The sequence below is a fragment of the Canis lupus genome, chromosome 2 (assembly GCF_011100685.1).
Source record: "Canis lupus familiaris isolate Mischka breed German Shepherd chromosome 2, alternate assembly UU_Cfam_GSD_1.0, whole genome shotgun sequence".
NCBI classification, from domain to species: domain Eukaryota; kingdom Metazoa; phylum Chordata; class Mammalia; order Carnivora; family Canidae; genus Canis; species Canis lupus.
The window spans coordinates 42,188,922-42,201,760 of record NC_049223.1 but is presented as its reverse complement, the minus strand read 5'-3'; the positions used below and the strand labels follow the sequence as shown (position 1 = coordinate 42,201,760).

The following is a 12,839-nucleotide window of genomic DNA, read 5'->3' as shown; positions in this document are numbered from 1 at the left end:
TTTGTTATTAAATGAACAGCTAAATGTCAAATTAATCTAGGAATCTTCCAACATTTCTCAGGGCATCTCTGTAAATGAAAACTTGAGTAATTTTTTCTCACTTGGAACTCCCAGGGTGTCCTTATTATTGTTAACCGACTCCCTTAATTTCCCCTTCCATAATCTTCCTCTACTTAGGAAATAACTCAGAGAAGAGAGCTCTCAAATTCCTGTACATGAAAAGCAGAATTTCATAATTTAAAAAGAAAGGTGACCTAAAACTTACAGATGATATCTTAGTTAACTGACTACATTAGAATAGTCACAACATTCCTTCAAACGAATTACTTTAAATAAAACGAAAGCTAGAGGGAGTGCATTAGTAATACTTCCTAAAATTTAACAAAAGACACTAAGTGATTTTAAAAACTACTTTTATAAAGCTCAAGAGTCATTTAATTATTTTCTGAGTTATTAAGAACAGAAAGGCAATATACCATCCTTGAAATGCCCTGAGCTTTTGATAATTACTACAGCTAAAAGTTCCAATTTATCATTACCACAGACATTAAAACAATTAAGAGCACTTCAGGGGTGCCTGGGTAGCTCAGTTGGTGAAGCATCTGCCTTCGGCTCAAGTCACGATTCTGGGGTCCTGGGATCGAGCCCCACATCAGGCTCCCTACTCAGTGAGGAGTCTGCTTCTCCCTCTGCCTCTCCCCTGCTTGTGTTCTCTCTCTCAAAATAAATTTAAAAAAATCTTTTAAAAGAAGAAGGAGGAGGAGGAGGAGAAGAATTATTCTTCTTTAAAGTGAAATTCTGAAGACTTTTTTTTTCTTTTCTAGTGGCCAAAGTATTATTGGATAAAGAAAATCCAAAAAAAGGCTGATTTCAGTGCTATAAAGCTAATAAAGGTAATGAGACACTGTAGCATTCAAGAATTTAAAAACTATTAGTATTAGATGATTTTCAAGTTGTGGAATTTAATATCCCACATACACTGAATTTTAAAATTCCAAGGCAAATTCTGAAGTAAAACATAAAAAATTCAGGGCAGAGGTGCCTAGGTGACTCAGGTTGTGATCTCAGAGTCCGGGGACTGAGTCCTGCTTCAGGCTTCGTACAAAGGAGACTGCTTCTCCCACTGCCTATGTCTCTGCCTCTCTGTCTCTCATGAATGAATAAATAAAATCTTAAAAAATACATTAAAAATTCTTAACCTTTTTCATTTCCTTAAAACTAAATTAATTTCATATTCCTTTCTGCTACTGCACCACTTCTCTGCTCCTCTTGAAACAAAATGTCTACAGTTGCTGCCTCTTCTTTCTTATATCCCATTTTTTTTCCTTTAAGGTACTGAAATCGAGAATACTCAGAATAAAGCCCTCTAAGTCTGTTTTACACCATGCAACTTTACCCAATCTCAAAGCTTTAAATCCATTAATATACAGATAATTATCAAATTTATATCTATAGTCCTGATCCCTCTTCTAGGCAATAAAGTCCTATAACCTACTGACTGGTATCTTACATGTTTTCATAGGCATCTCAAGTTGAACACAACAAACTAAATAAACATTCTTTGTTTTGACCCCTCCCAAGCTTGTAGATCTTAAACAGATTCTCCATTTCAGCAGATGGCACCACCAACCATCTAGTTGCTTAAACAACCTGTGGTTGTTTCCCTACAGTATAGGGAATACAGTGAATAGCATTATAATACCACTGGATGGTTACAGATGGTAGCTATACTAGCATGAGCACACCATAACATACAGGCTTGTCAAATCACTGTTGTACACCTGAAACTAATGTTACATTGTGTTTCAAGTATACTTCAATAACATCAATAAATAAAACTTAAAACTCTAGCTATCATCTTTGATTACTTTCACTCCCCATATCCAATCAAACCCGTCCTATTAACTCTAAGTCCACAACTATCTTCAGTCTTCTCTCCCTTTTCTCTCCCCTTTCCCTCTGTGACTTCATCTTTCACCACTCTTGTCTTATCTCACTGTACTTTAGGCATACTACCTATAGTAGGCTGATATACGGCCACCTAAATATATTAAGTAATAAACTCTGGAACTTGCAAATGTTGCCTTATTGGAAAAGAGTTGTTGCGAATATAATTAAGGATTCTGAAATGAGGAGATTACTCTGGATCACCTGTGTAGGCCCTAAATGTCACCACAAAGGTCCTTATGCGAGGCAAAAAAAAAAAAAAAAAAAGACACACATGGCAGCCACAGGAAGACAGAGCAGAGACAGTTGCAGCCAAAAGACAAAGAATGCTATAGCTACCAGAATGCTGGAGGAGGCATGGATTCTCTCCTAGAGCCTCGAGAAGGAAGACAGCCCTGATGACGCCTAGATTGCTAACTTCTGGCCTTGGCAAACTAATACCTTGCTGTATTTTATCTATCATGTTCATCACTATCCCCAGTACCTAATAGGCCTCAATAAAAATTCACTGGATGATTCATAGATCTTGTCATTTGCTTACTTGTAGAACATTTGGGTGTAAACCATTTATAACCTCTTTAACTATCCAAATAAGCCAATTTAGAAATTTCAAAATGTTTTTACACTTAAGAGTTCCCATATGCAGCTGCAAATAATCCATTTGCATTTTGGCGAGCACATTTCTTTTGACCTTGTATGTACTCTTAATATTTTCAATTCTGGAATATCACAATTTCTTTTCAGGTCTTTTGTTTTTTTAAGCAAATGAATTCCTCTATCAACATGGGAAGTTTGTTTTTGTTTTTCTCATTTTACTGTATTAAGGTTTTGACCTCAAAAACTTGTCAGATCTGCTATTCAAATGAACTTCTAGCTGGACAGTTTATGAACCCTGAAGATGCCTCCTCCCTGTCCAATAGGGGTCCAATGCAGATAGTTTCCTGTTTTCTTTCCCCAGCCCCTTCGAGTCTAATGCAGACAGCTCCATGTTTTTTTCCCCAGCCCCTTTAAGTCCTTAACAAATATCTCTTTCATTTTATTTTAAGATTGTATTTATTTATTCATGAGAGACACAGAGAGAGAGGCAGAGACACAGGCAGAGGGAGAAGCAGGCTCCATGCGGGGAGCCCGACGTGGGACTCCATCCCAGGTCCCCAGGATCACGCCCTGGGCTGAAGGCAGCGCTAAACCGCTGAGCCACCCAGGCTGCCCTTTCATTTTTATACCCAGAATCTCCTGAAATGCATCAGAGTATTGTATCAATTTATACAGAATACCAAGATCTCACTTCCTATTCTAGGTTCCATGCCACATATAGCTGAGATAGGTTGTCCAAATAAACTGACTGACAGCTTATATCAGATAGTGTGCTGCATAAAATTTAAATTTCAAACAATGTCACTTCCTTTGGTCTAATGTAGAAATTAAAGTTCCAAAATACAAACAATATTATCCTCTATCCCTTCTTCTGATTGATCAGTTCTAGCCAGATCAGCCACATTCATATCCTCAGTTAAAGTCTGGTCCTTTACTTCTCTTTCTTCAGCAATTGCTACATGGAGACATCTTCTAAATTCCTGCAGCTACGTCAGCAATTGCATGGCTCGACAACTCCAACTTTGAGTCTCATGTATCACACACATACCCAAAGTTCAAGAGAGCTAGCCAGCATATCACAAGAAAGAGCAAAGCACCTCAAAATTTAGAAATAACAACCAAAGCCAGGAACCAATGTGACTGCTGCAAAAGCATACAATCTAGGCCCTAATTTCTGTACATGACAGCATCTTCCAAATAAAAGTTATTTCAAAAAGAAATTTAACAATCAAAACTCATAGTGAAATCATCTATCCTATACTACGAGAGAAACCTAGTGCAATAAGGACAAAGTACAGAGGGAAAAAAAAGAAAGCAAAAAACTCTCTAGGTTTCACCTTCTCTCTGGCATCACACAATATCTATCAGTTGACTAGAATCCACTGGCTGTAAACTGTTGATCTTCAAAAGGATTCACTTTTCTCTCTTCCAGACCTGGTCCATCAACATCTCTGCCATCTCTTTAGCCTTCTCTCCACCTTCTCATACCTTTTTTTTAGCACTGTATCCTCAACTCTATTATTTCGATTTCAAAGATGTCACAGCTCTTTCCTCCAAGCTTGCCATCTGGGCTTTTATTTGGAACCATTTTAACTGGCTTCCACAAGTTGCACGTATTTAGCATATAAGAATTTCCCTGCTTTCTAATAAGGGACACAGTATCCTCCCACATCCCAGTGATGATTATAAGCAGAAATTGCTCATAATCTTCTACAGGCTGTAGCATTTCAACTTCTGGAGGCTGCCAACTCAATGATGTCCAAGGGCCACATTTCTTCCTGTTACTTCAGAATCATACTATGAATGTGAACAGAGAAGTCCCAAACTTTATTTTCTTATCTAGACAATTATAAACGTTGCTAGCACTGCTTATTAAAATTATTACTGTGGGGATGCCTGGGTGGCTCAGGCAGTTAAGCATCTGACTCTTTTTAATAATAAATTTATTTTTTATTGGTGTTCAATTTGCCAACATACAGAATAACACCCAGTGCTCATCCCATCAAGTGCCCTCCCCTCAGTGCCTGTCACCCATTCACCCCCACCCACCACATCCCCACCACCCCCGCCCTCCTCCAAGCATCTGACTCTTGATTTCAGCTCAGGTTTTGATCTCAGAGTCATGAGCCCAAGCCCTGTGCTGAGCTCCACATTTGGTGTGGGGCCTACTTAAAAATTGTTATTGTGTATGAACCAATTATCTCAAGCTATGTCCACTTTAACCACAAGAGTATTTGTGTTCTGAAATGTGCTACCAAAAGGCAAAAGGATGAGACAGAAGCAATCAATATGGAGACTTACTCCCATGGTCATCTAACAAGAAGCATTCATTACACAGCTAGTAAGCAAACCCACTAACTTGTTACATTCACCATACTCATCCACTCCAATACTCATCCCAACAAGCTTATATGCAATGTGCAAATGCCTAACAACCGAGATGTCTGGACTACATAATTACTAGATAATCAAATTTTTCTTAACCTCACATCTTTCACTGTTTGACACCCAGGTGGTATACCAACTTCAAAAGCCTATATTTAGGAAGTTCCAACAGCTATCAGAAACTCAGCATATTAGTTCATAATTATATAAGCATGGGTAAATATTAAATTTCAAAAAAAAAAGATCCTGAAAAATATTCAGGATGATCAGATATTTTTAAAGATAGTATCAATCCAAGACAGCTGCAGAGCCAGGACAAATTTTAAAAAACAAAAGTCAGGCTGTCTCTTGAAACAGAAATTCAGAACAGCTAACCAAAGAAGTGCCTTTAAAAGAAACTAGGCTGAACAAAAGACCTCATCTCTCCCACACATACATATCATGTATTCATCCTCATTTTCTGCACTTTTTTTTTCAACCAAGGCACACAGTCATTTATTGCACTATGTTCCTTCAAGTCAACAGGGTCAGATAACTAATTGCACAACCAGCACGAAGAATCTTAATTCTAAACTTATTTGCAGACGATGCAAAAAATTTACAAATTGGCCCCACATAAATATGTATTAGGAATCATAAGGTATCCTCAATTTAGAATTCCTAAATTCTAAGAAACAAGGTTTGTTACTAAATAGCAAAAATATTTCAAGAAAAGTAAATATGAAAGCTCTCACAGTCAACCATCCCCAATTTCAGACATCCTATGCAATAAATATACACAACATGCTACAGTCTAGTGTACTATTTGAAGAAAACTTAATGAAGATAAAAATCTCAGACCAAGAAGAAATAAAAATTAGGTAACTATTAAAGTTCAACTGAAAAATCTTTATCTGTGAATTAAACTTTGTAATAAAATGAGTCTATTGAGAACCAGGGGTAAAAAGGACCATAAAATGCCTTTTGACCATGTAATTCCATTTTTGAAAAAAAATACTCCCAAATTAAATCAAAATATAAACTGTAGGGATGCCTGGGTGGCTCAGTCAGGCATCTGCCTTCAGCTCAGTTATGATCCCAGGATCCTGGAATCAAGCCCTGAGTCAAGTCCCTTGCTCAGTGGGGAGTCTGCTTCTCCCTCTCCCTCTGCCTCTGCCTGTCACTCCCCCTGCTTGTGCTGTCAGATAAATAAATAAAATCTTAAAAAAAAAAAAAACTGTAGATATTCTTGACATTACAGTGAAAAGCTAACATCTTAAATTTCCACCAACAGAAATCAATTATATTATGGTAGATCCATTCCATGACATATTATGCAACAGCAAGAAATTACTTCTAGGAAATTAGGAGTAATACAGAATAGTTAGTGCTGAAGAATGAAAAGCTGCAATCAAAAACACTTTTATGTACTACCATTGGAGAAAAAAGAAGAAAATCTATTAAAAATTTACAAAAGTGTACTAATAAGCAAGACTGTTAAGCAATATTTCTCTTCTTTTCCCAATGTTGTAATGAAATTTTTATGATAAAGGAGTATAAAAAAAGTAACACATGAAAGATGTCAGTTCCAAAAAAAATGATAAATTCATATTATCATCTTGTATTTTGAAATAAACTTTACATACATATCAAATCCAACTAAAACAAATAAAGGACTACATATTTTATATTTTTGTGTGATATAAGAACTTCCAAGATATCATCTGAAGTAACAAAATGGACCAACATAAATGCAAACAAGAAATTCTAAAAGAATATTACTCAGCTATTAGAAATGACAAAAAAAACACCATTTGCTTCGACGTGGATGGAACTGGAGGGTATTAGGCTGAAATAAGTCAACTGGAGAAGGACAAACATTATATGGTCTCATCCATTTGGGTAATATAAAAATTAGTGAAAGGGAATAAAGGGGCAAGAAGAGAAAATGAGTGAAAACATCAGTGAGGGTGAAAAAACAGGAGAGACACCTAACTCTGGGAAATGAACAAGGGGTAGTGGAAAGGGAGGTGGGTGAAGGGGGGTTGGGGGGGTTGGGTGACAGGCACTGAGGGGGGGGCACTTGACGGAATGAGCACTGGGTGTTATGCTATATGTTGGCAAATTGAACTCCAATTAAAAAAAAAAAAAAAAGAAACTCTAAAAGAATTGGGCAGCCCCGGTGGCTCAGCGGTTTGGCATCGCCTTCAGCCCAGGGCCTTATCCTGGAGACCCTGGATTGAGTCCCATGTTGGGCTCCCTACATGGAGCCTGCTCTCTCCCTCTGCCTGTGTCTGTGACTCTGGCTCTCTCTCTTCTCTGTCTCTAATAAATAAATAAATCTTTAAAAAAATTCTAAAAGAAAAGAAAGTCAACTTTTGGAGAAATTTCAAGTAGGTTAACACACACACAAAAAAAAAAAAATCCCTTAAAATATATTAACTTCTAAATATGTGTGTGTGTGTGTGTGTTTTAAGTCCATTTTCAAGTCAGAACCGAAAGCCAAAAACCAACTCCAAGGCCTCTTCTTTTGAATTACAATGTAATTCTCCAAATGCCACTAAGGAAAAAGATCTGACACCACTAAGGAAAAAGATCTGATTATTCGCACGTTTCAAAAGCAGAGCACTGATAAGCCTACCATGTTCATCTTGAGATAAGATGTATTAAAGCAATTTTAAGAATTCAAAACATCACCCAAAACCAAACAGTATTTTCAATTTTTAATATGTGTCTCTCAGACATATCCAACCACATTTGTACCAGCCTGCTTCCACCCACAGTAAGTATGTAATAGTATTACATTTATTCTAATTATCAAATTACCGATTTTATTCCATTTGAAGCCCAGAGTGCCTCTTTCTCACAGCCCTTAAGATAGTTAATAACAATCAGATAGATGGAGGTAGGCACAGCATACTGAAACAGACTGTAATTTTTAACTTTTCCACCACAGTGATTTTCAACTTTGATAAAATCTGTAGCATTTAATAACCACAAACTTTCAATGTTACTACCTTCTCAAATACAGGAACATACGAAGGCATATGAGGTTTGATTATTTCTGCTTCCCAATCTTCATCTCCCATGGTGGCTTCCAGTTGTTTTTATCTAAAAAAAAAAAAAAAAAAAAGGAGAGGCAAACAACAGACAGACACATTTGGCCTCTGTTAGATCAGAATCCTAGATCTCAAAGCATAAACTATCATAATGTCACATACACCTCCTGAAACTACTGAAATAACTGGTCTTCCCCAAAAGCGTTTTCAAAAAGAGGGAAGTTTTCTTACCTTATATCTTTTTTTTTTTTCCTTTAAAAATGAGTTGAACAACTTAATTGATCATTCTAGCAATCACCATGTCCCTACTGATGTCTAGGATTTTCCCCCCAAAACCTATCCATTGAATTTATCCTCTCCTTCCAAGGGTCCCCAAGCAGCTTCTTGGATATTAAGGGTAAGGGAAAATTTTCAACCACTACCCAAAGTTACTCTCTTCCCGCACCTCCCTTCAAAGGTAAAGATGCTTGATTTGGAATCTTTGATAGTTTGTTGAGAGAGTGGGAGCTGAGGCCGAGGCAGGAGAGGGGACACGGGCTAGGCGGCCCACGGCCTCCCAACAATGGACAACCAGTTTCTCCGCGGGGCGTGGGCACATAAATCACACTACCACCGTTCCTGTTCAGAGAAAAGGCCTCACAGGGGCTGCGCAAAAACGCTCCTTCGTCTCCTCCACGGGCCTTGAGCCCTCCGGGCGTCCGCCGGCCTTTACGACCTACACAGGTAGAGAGGGGAAAGCCCCAAAGGACGGCCTAGCCTCGCCTGCCCCATCTGTTCTCTGGGCCAAACCGCCGCCGCCGGGGAGCCCACACCGGCAGGTCAAGGCCCGCGCTGCGAAGAGAGGGGCCAGGCCACTCACCTCTCCGCCGCCTGTTCTCCCGGGGTCCTCACAGGCGCCGACGCCGCTTAAACGGCTGCACGTGCGGGACGCCGGGACTGCGTCAGGTGCGCGGCTTCAGCAACAAATGGCACCAGGCGACGAGCGCCACCAGCCAATCAGCGCTCGGACAGTCGGCGTCGCCCCGCCCACCTCCAGCCGCGCGTTCCCTGAGTCAGACCCGCTCTCTAGTTGGCGCGGCGGCCCGTTGGGCCTGGGCGGTATGCGGCTGGTGTGAGCCGCTTCTCTCTAGGGTCTTGGGTGGGGGGTCTTTGATCTGGGGATGCCCTCGATTTTCCTCTCTGCGGGTACCTCAAGCCCAGGACGTCCACCTTCCTTTTCCTAACACCAAAAATAAAAGGGAAAAGGGGTAACGCCCCAACCTCTTGAGCTTTCTCTTCCAGTTTTCCCACTGCAGGCCCTGGCAGTTGGCCCCATCTGGTTCTTTATTCCTGTGGTGCTTATGTCACATCTAAGGATTCCTGCTGCTTCAACACGGAGCGTAGGCCCTTGGAGCCGGCAGATCTTTTCCTTCCAGTGACCTTTGGAAGAAGGTTCTGTCTCGCTGTGGTAAAGAAAGCCTGTCGTGTAGACTCAAGGATCCACCTCTTTGGGAAAGAGATGCCCTCTGGTGCACAAGGAACACAGATATTGTGCTAGAGTAGGTCTTTCAACAAGGCTTGAAATGATGGTCCACCTGTCTATACCCCTAAGGGTACTGGCCATACCTAAGAGTAACCAAGGGTCATTTCCATGTTTAATGCTCTCACCAATCAGATATTCTGGTTTTGCCTCACAAAAAGTAAATTCCTCGGTGTTTTCCTATTCCACCAAAAAGCCTAACAGTGGACTGTTTGAAAGTATAGTTTCCATGTTTTATTTTCATCATTCTCTGTTCTCTGAATTTTTGAAGAAATTCCTGAATATTTCATTGGGTAATAAAAATCCCAGCATAGTCTGACACTCAGGCATAGAGGATGATGCACTTTATGGGTTCAGCTTCATAGTTTTTCATCTTTAGAACTACCATTATTGTTTCTGTCTCTTCCACCAAGAATATGCCACTATCTAGTTAGCACTGTTTTCAAGGTAAATTGTTTTTTTTTTTTTTAAGATTTTATTTATTTATTCATGAGAGACACAGAGAGAGAGAGAGTCAGAGACACAGAGGGAGAAGCAGGCTACATGCAGGGAGCCAGACATGGGACTTGATCCCAGGTCTCCAGGATCACACCCTGGGCTGAAGGCGGCGCTAAACCGCTGAGCCACCCGGGCTGCCCCAAGGTGAATTGTTTTTAAAAGATTATATTTAACAAAGATCAAACCAGGATACATTTTAACATAACTGTCATTTTTGATAATTTCCATTTTTAAGCCAAATTTTCACATCATATCCTTGAGGAGGCTAGTACCTTAAATCACTGTGTATGTAGTGGAGAGCCACCAAGTACTCCCAGTGCCCTGAATTCATAGAAGGGGTCCTCTGAGGTATTTTAACTCACTTTGCATTGAATGTTGTTCTCTCAAAATGTTTTATGTCATGGGAAAATATTAAGTGAAAAGAGCAAGATATGAAATTGTATAGATAGAATGATAACCAAGTAGAATCTTTTTTAGATATAGAAAACTTGGGAGAGGGGCACCTGGGTGGCTTAGTGGTTGTGCATCTGCCTTCGGCTCAGGGCATGATCCCAGAACTCCAGGATCGAGTTCCCCTGCAGGGAGCCTGCTTCTCCCTCTGCCTATGTCTCTGCCTCTCCCTCTGTGTCTCTCATGAATAAATAATTAAAATATTTTTTTAAAAAAAGAAAACTTGGAGAGAGATTTTCTAAACTGAACTTTTTTTGTAATTGATCTAAAGATAATAACTTTCTAATTGTAGAATAGTTGACACACACTGTCACAGTTTCAGATGTACAATATAGTGATTCAACAAGTTTATACATTATGCTATGTTCACAAGTAAAGTTACCATCTGTCACCATATGTCACTATAATAATATTAATTATCCTTATGCTATGCCTTTTATTCCTTCCTATGACATTCATTCCATAGCTGGAAACTTGTATCTCCCACTCCCCTTTACCCATTTTGCTCATCCCCTGCAACCTCTTCCTTTCTGGCAACCATCAGTTTGTTCACTGTATTTAAAGATCTGATTCTGCTTTTTGTTGTTGTTTCTTTTCCTTTTAGATTCTACATATGAGTGAAATTGTTTGATATTTGTCTTTTTCAATCTGACTTACTTCACTTAACATAATACTCTCTAGGTCCATCTATGTTGTCTCAAATGACACAGTCTTATCCTTTTTCATGGATGCATAATATTCCATTGTGCATTGGAATACCACATCTTCCATCCATTTTTCTATCAGTAGACATTTAGGTTGTTTCCATATCTTGACTATTGTAAATAATGCTTCAATAAACAGAAAGGTACATATATCTTTATGAATTAGTGTTTTTTCTTTGAGTTAAAGAAAACAAACATTTTCTGCTATTCAGTCTTAGATTGTTATTGCTTTCAGGTATTGCAATGAAAGAGTTGTTTATGAAACATTCTACATAATTTTTGAGAGCTATCCCTGGTTAAGAAAAAGTAAATTCTAATTAGAACTTAAGTTCAATGTTAAGGAAAGGATAAATGAGCAATGGATGAAAATAATATTATTCAAAAATTGAACATAAAGAGTGAAAAAAGACAAACAGTTAAGTAAAAACTTGCTCCATGATGTGTGTGTCAAGAAAGTAAAGCCAGTATAAGTATCTTCAGTGTTTTGAAAGCTCACATTCTGCCATTTTGGTTCTATGAAAGACCTACATTTGGGCCTGTCCTCACTAACAGAAAAATCCAGAGGATTTCTACTTTTACAGAAAAGAAAAAGAAAAAAAAAAATAGCATTCAGTGTTTTTTCTGCAGTGATGCATTATAGAGGCAGTGAGTAGCACCAAGTTCCTTCTGCAAGAACTAAGCATCTCAGCATTAAGCTACTACAGCTTTGAATTATATCTGTGAGCATCTTTGTTTTAGCTCAATTTATTTTGTGCATCCATTAGCAAGATCCATCATCAGGTATCAGAAGAGTCTAAAAGAGGTAATTTTTTGGTTTGAGAAGGGTCAAAATTTTTTCATATAGATTCATGGTAATTGTTTCTTCACTTTACATTATTGTGACTTGTGGAAGGTTTTACAAGAATACTCCACTTTCAGATAGTGGAGAACACCCATATGTTCTATTTTCCATGTTCCCTCTGACAGATCTTAAAATAGTGACAGTACTAAATTGCAACATAGGGAAAATGGAGGAATTCATTTAATTATTCATTTAGTTATTAAATAGGTTTTAAATGAACACCTGGTGTGTGCCAGGTACTATGCTAAGTGCTGCAAGTAAAACTAGCCAATTTCTCAAGGAACAATCTAGGGAAAAGAATGGCAATAGCTAATGGAATATAAAACCTTAAGATTTCTGTCTCAGAAGCTTCACTGTAAAGCTTATTTACAGTTTATCCAAAATCTATATATCCCACGTAACAAGGCTTCCTCAAAGATGTTTCACAGTTTAGAATCAAAGTTTGCTATTAAGATCCTTTACACTTTGGAAAGAGGCATTAAATTCTCTGAAGAGAACTGATATTTTAGACTTCTTATGTTTTCAGTATGATCTCCGCATTATTCAAATAATGATTTTTTAATTGATGTAAACTATGACTAGTATCATGTCAAGGCTGTTAAATTATTCTTTTAAACTATCAATAGGACAAAAAGGGGTCACAGCAAATAGGGGAGAATAGATATTCATTCCTAGGTACTAAAAATATTTAGAATCTCTTACTACACACATAACCACACAAAAGATTTTTTTAAAAATAAATATTACAGATTGGAGCCCTGTAAATCAACACAAAATGGAGGAGGGGGTAGGTTAATAGCCTCTCCAAGATACTATGGTGCTTGTAACACATCTAAGGAAGAAAGTCACTAAAGAGGGGT

At 38.4% G+C, this 12,839-nt stretch overlaps 1 protein-coding gene across 4 annotated transcripts in view; it reads right to left on the bottom strand.

The window, feature by feature from the left end:
• The window catches only part of DDX4 (DEAD-box helicase 4), an 83,174-nt gene extending 74,228 nt beyond the window's left edge, over positions 1–8,946 (bottom strand). For 2 of the 4 annotated variants that reach the window (XM_038530606.1, XM_038530609.1), the window contains exons 1-2: positions 8,827–8,945; positions 7,926–8,019 (exon numbers count right to left, since the gene is read on the bottom strand). In XM_038530606.1, the coding sequence (XP_038386534.1) occupies positions 7,926–7,997 (72 nt within the window). In that variant the 5' untranslated portion in view covers positions 7,998–8,019; positions 8,827–8,945. Of the gene's footprint in view, positions 1–7,925; positions 8,020–8,826 lie in introns of all 4 variants that reach the window. The other 2 variants (XM_038530607.1, XM_038530608.1) reach the window with 2 other exon arrangements.
• Positions 8,947–12,839: the final 3,893 nt, after the last annotated feature.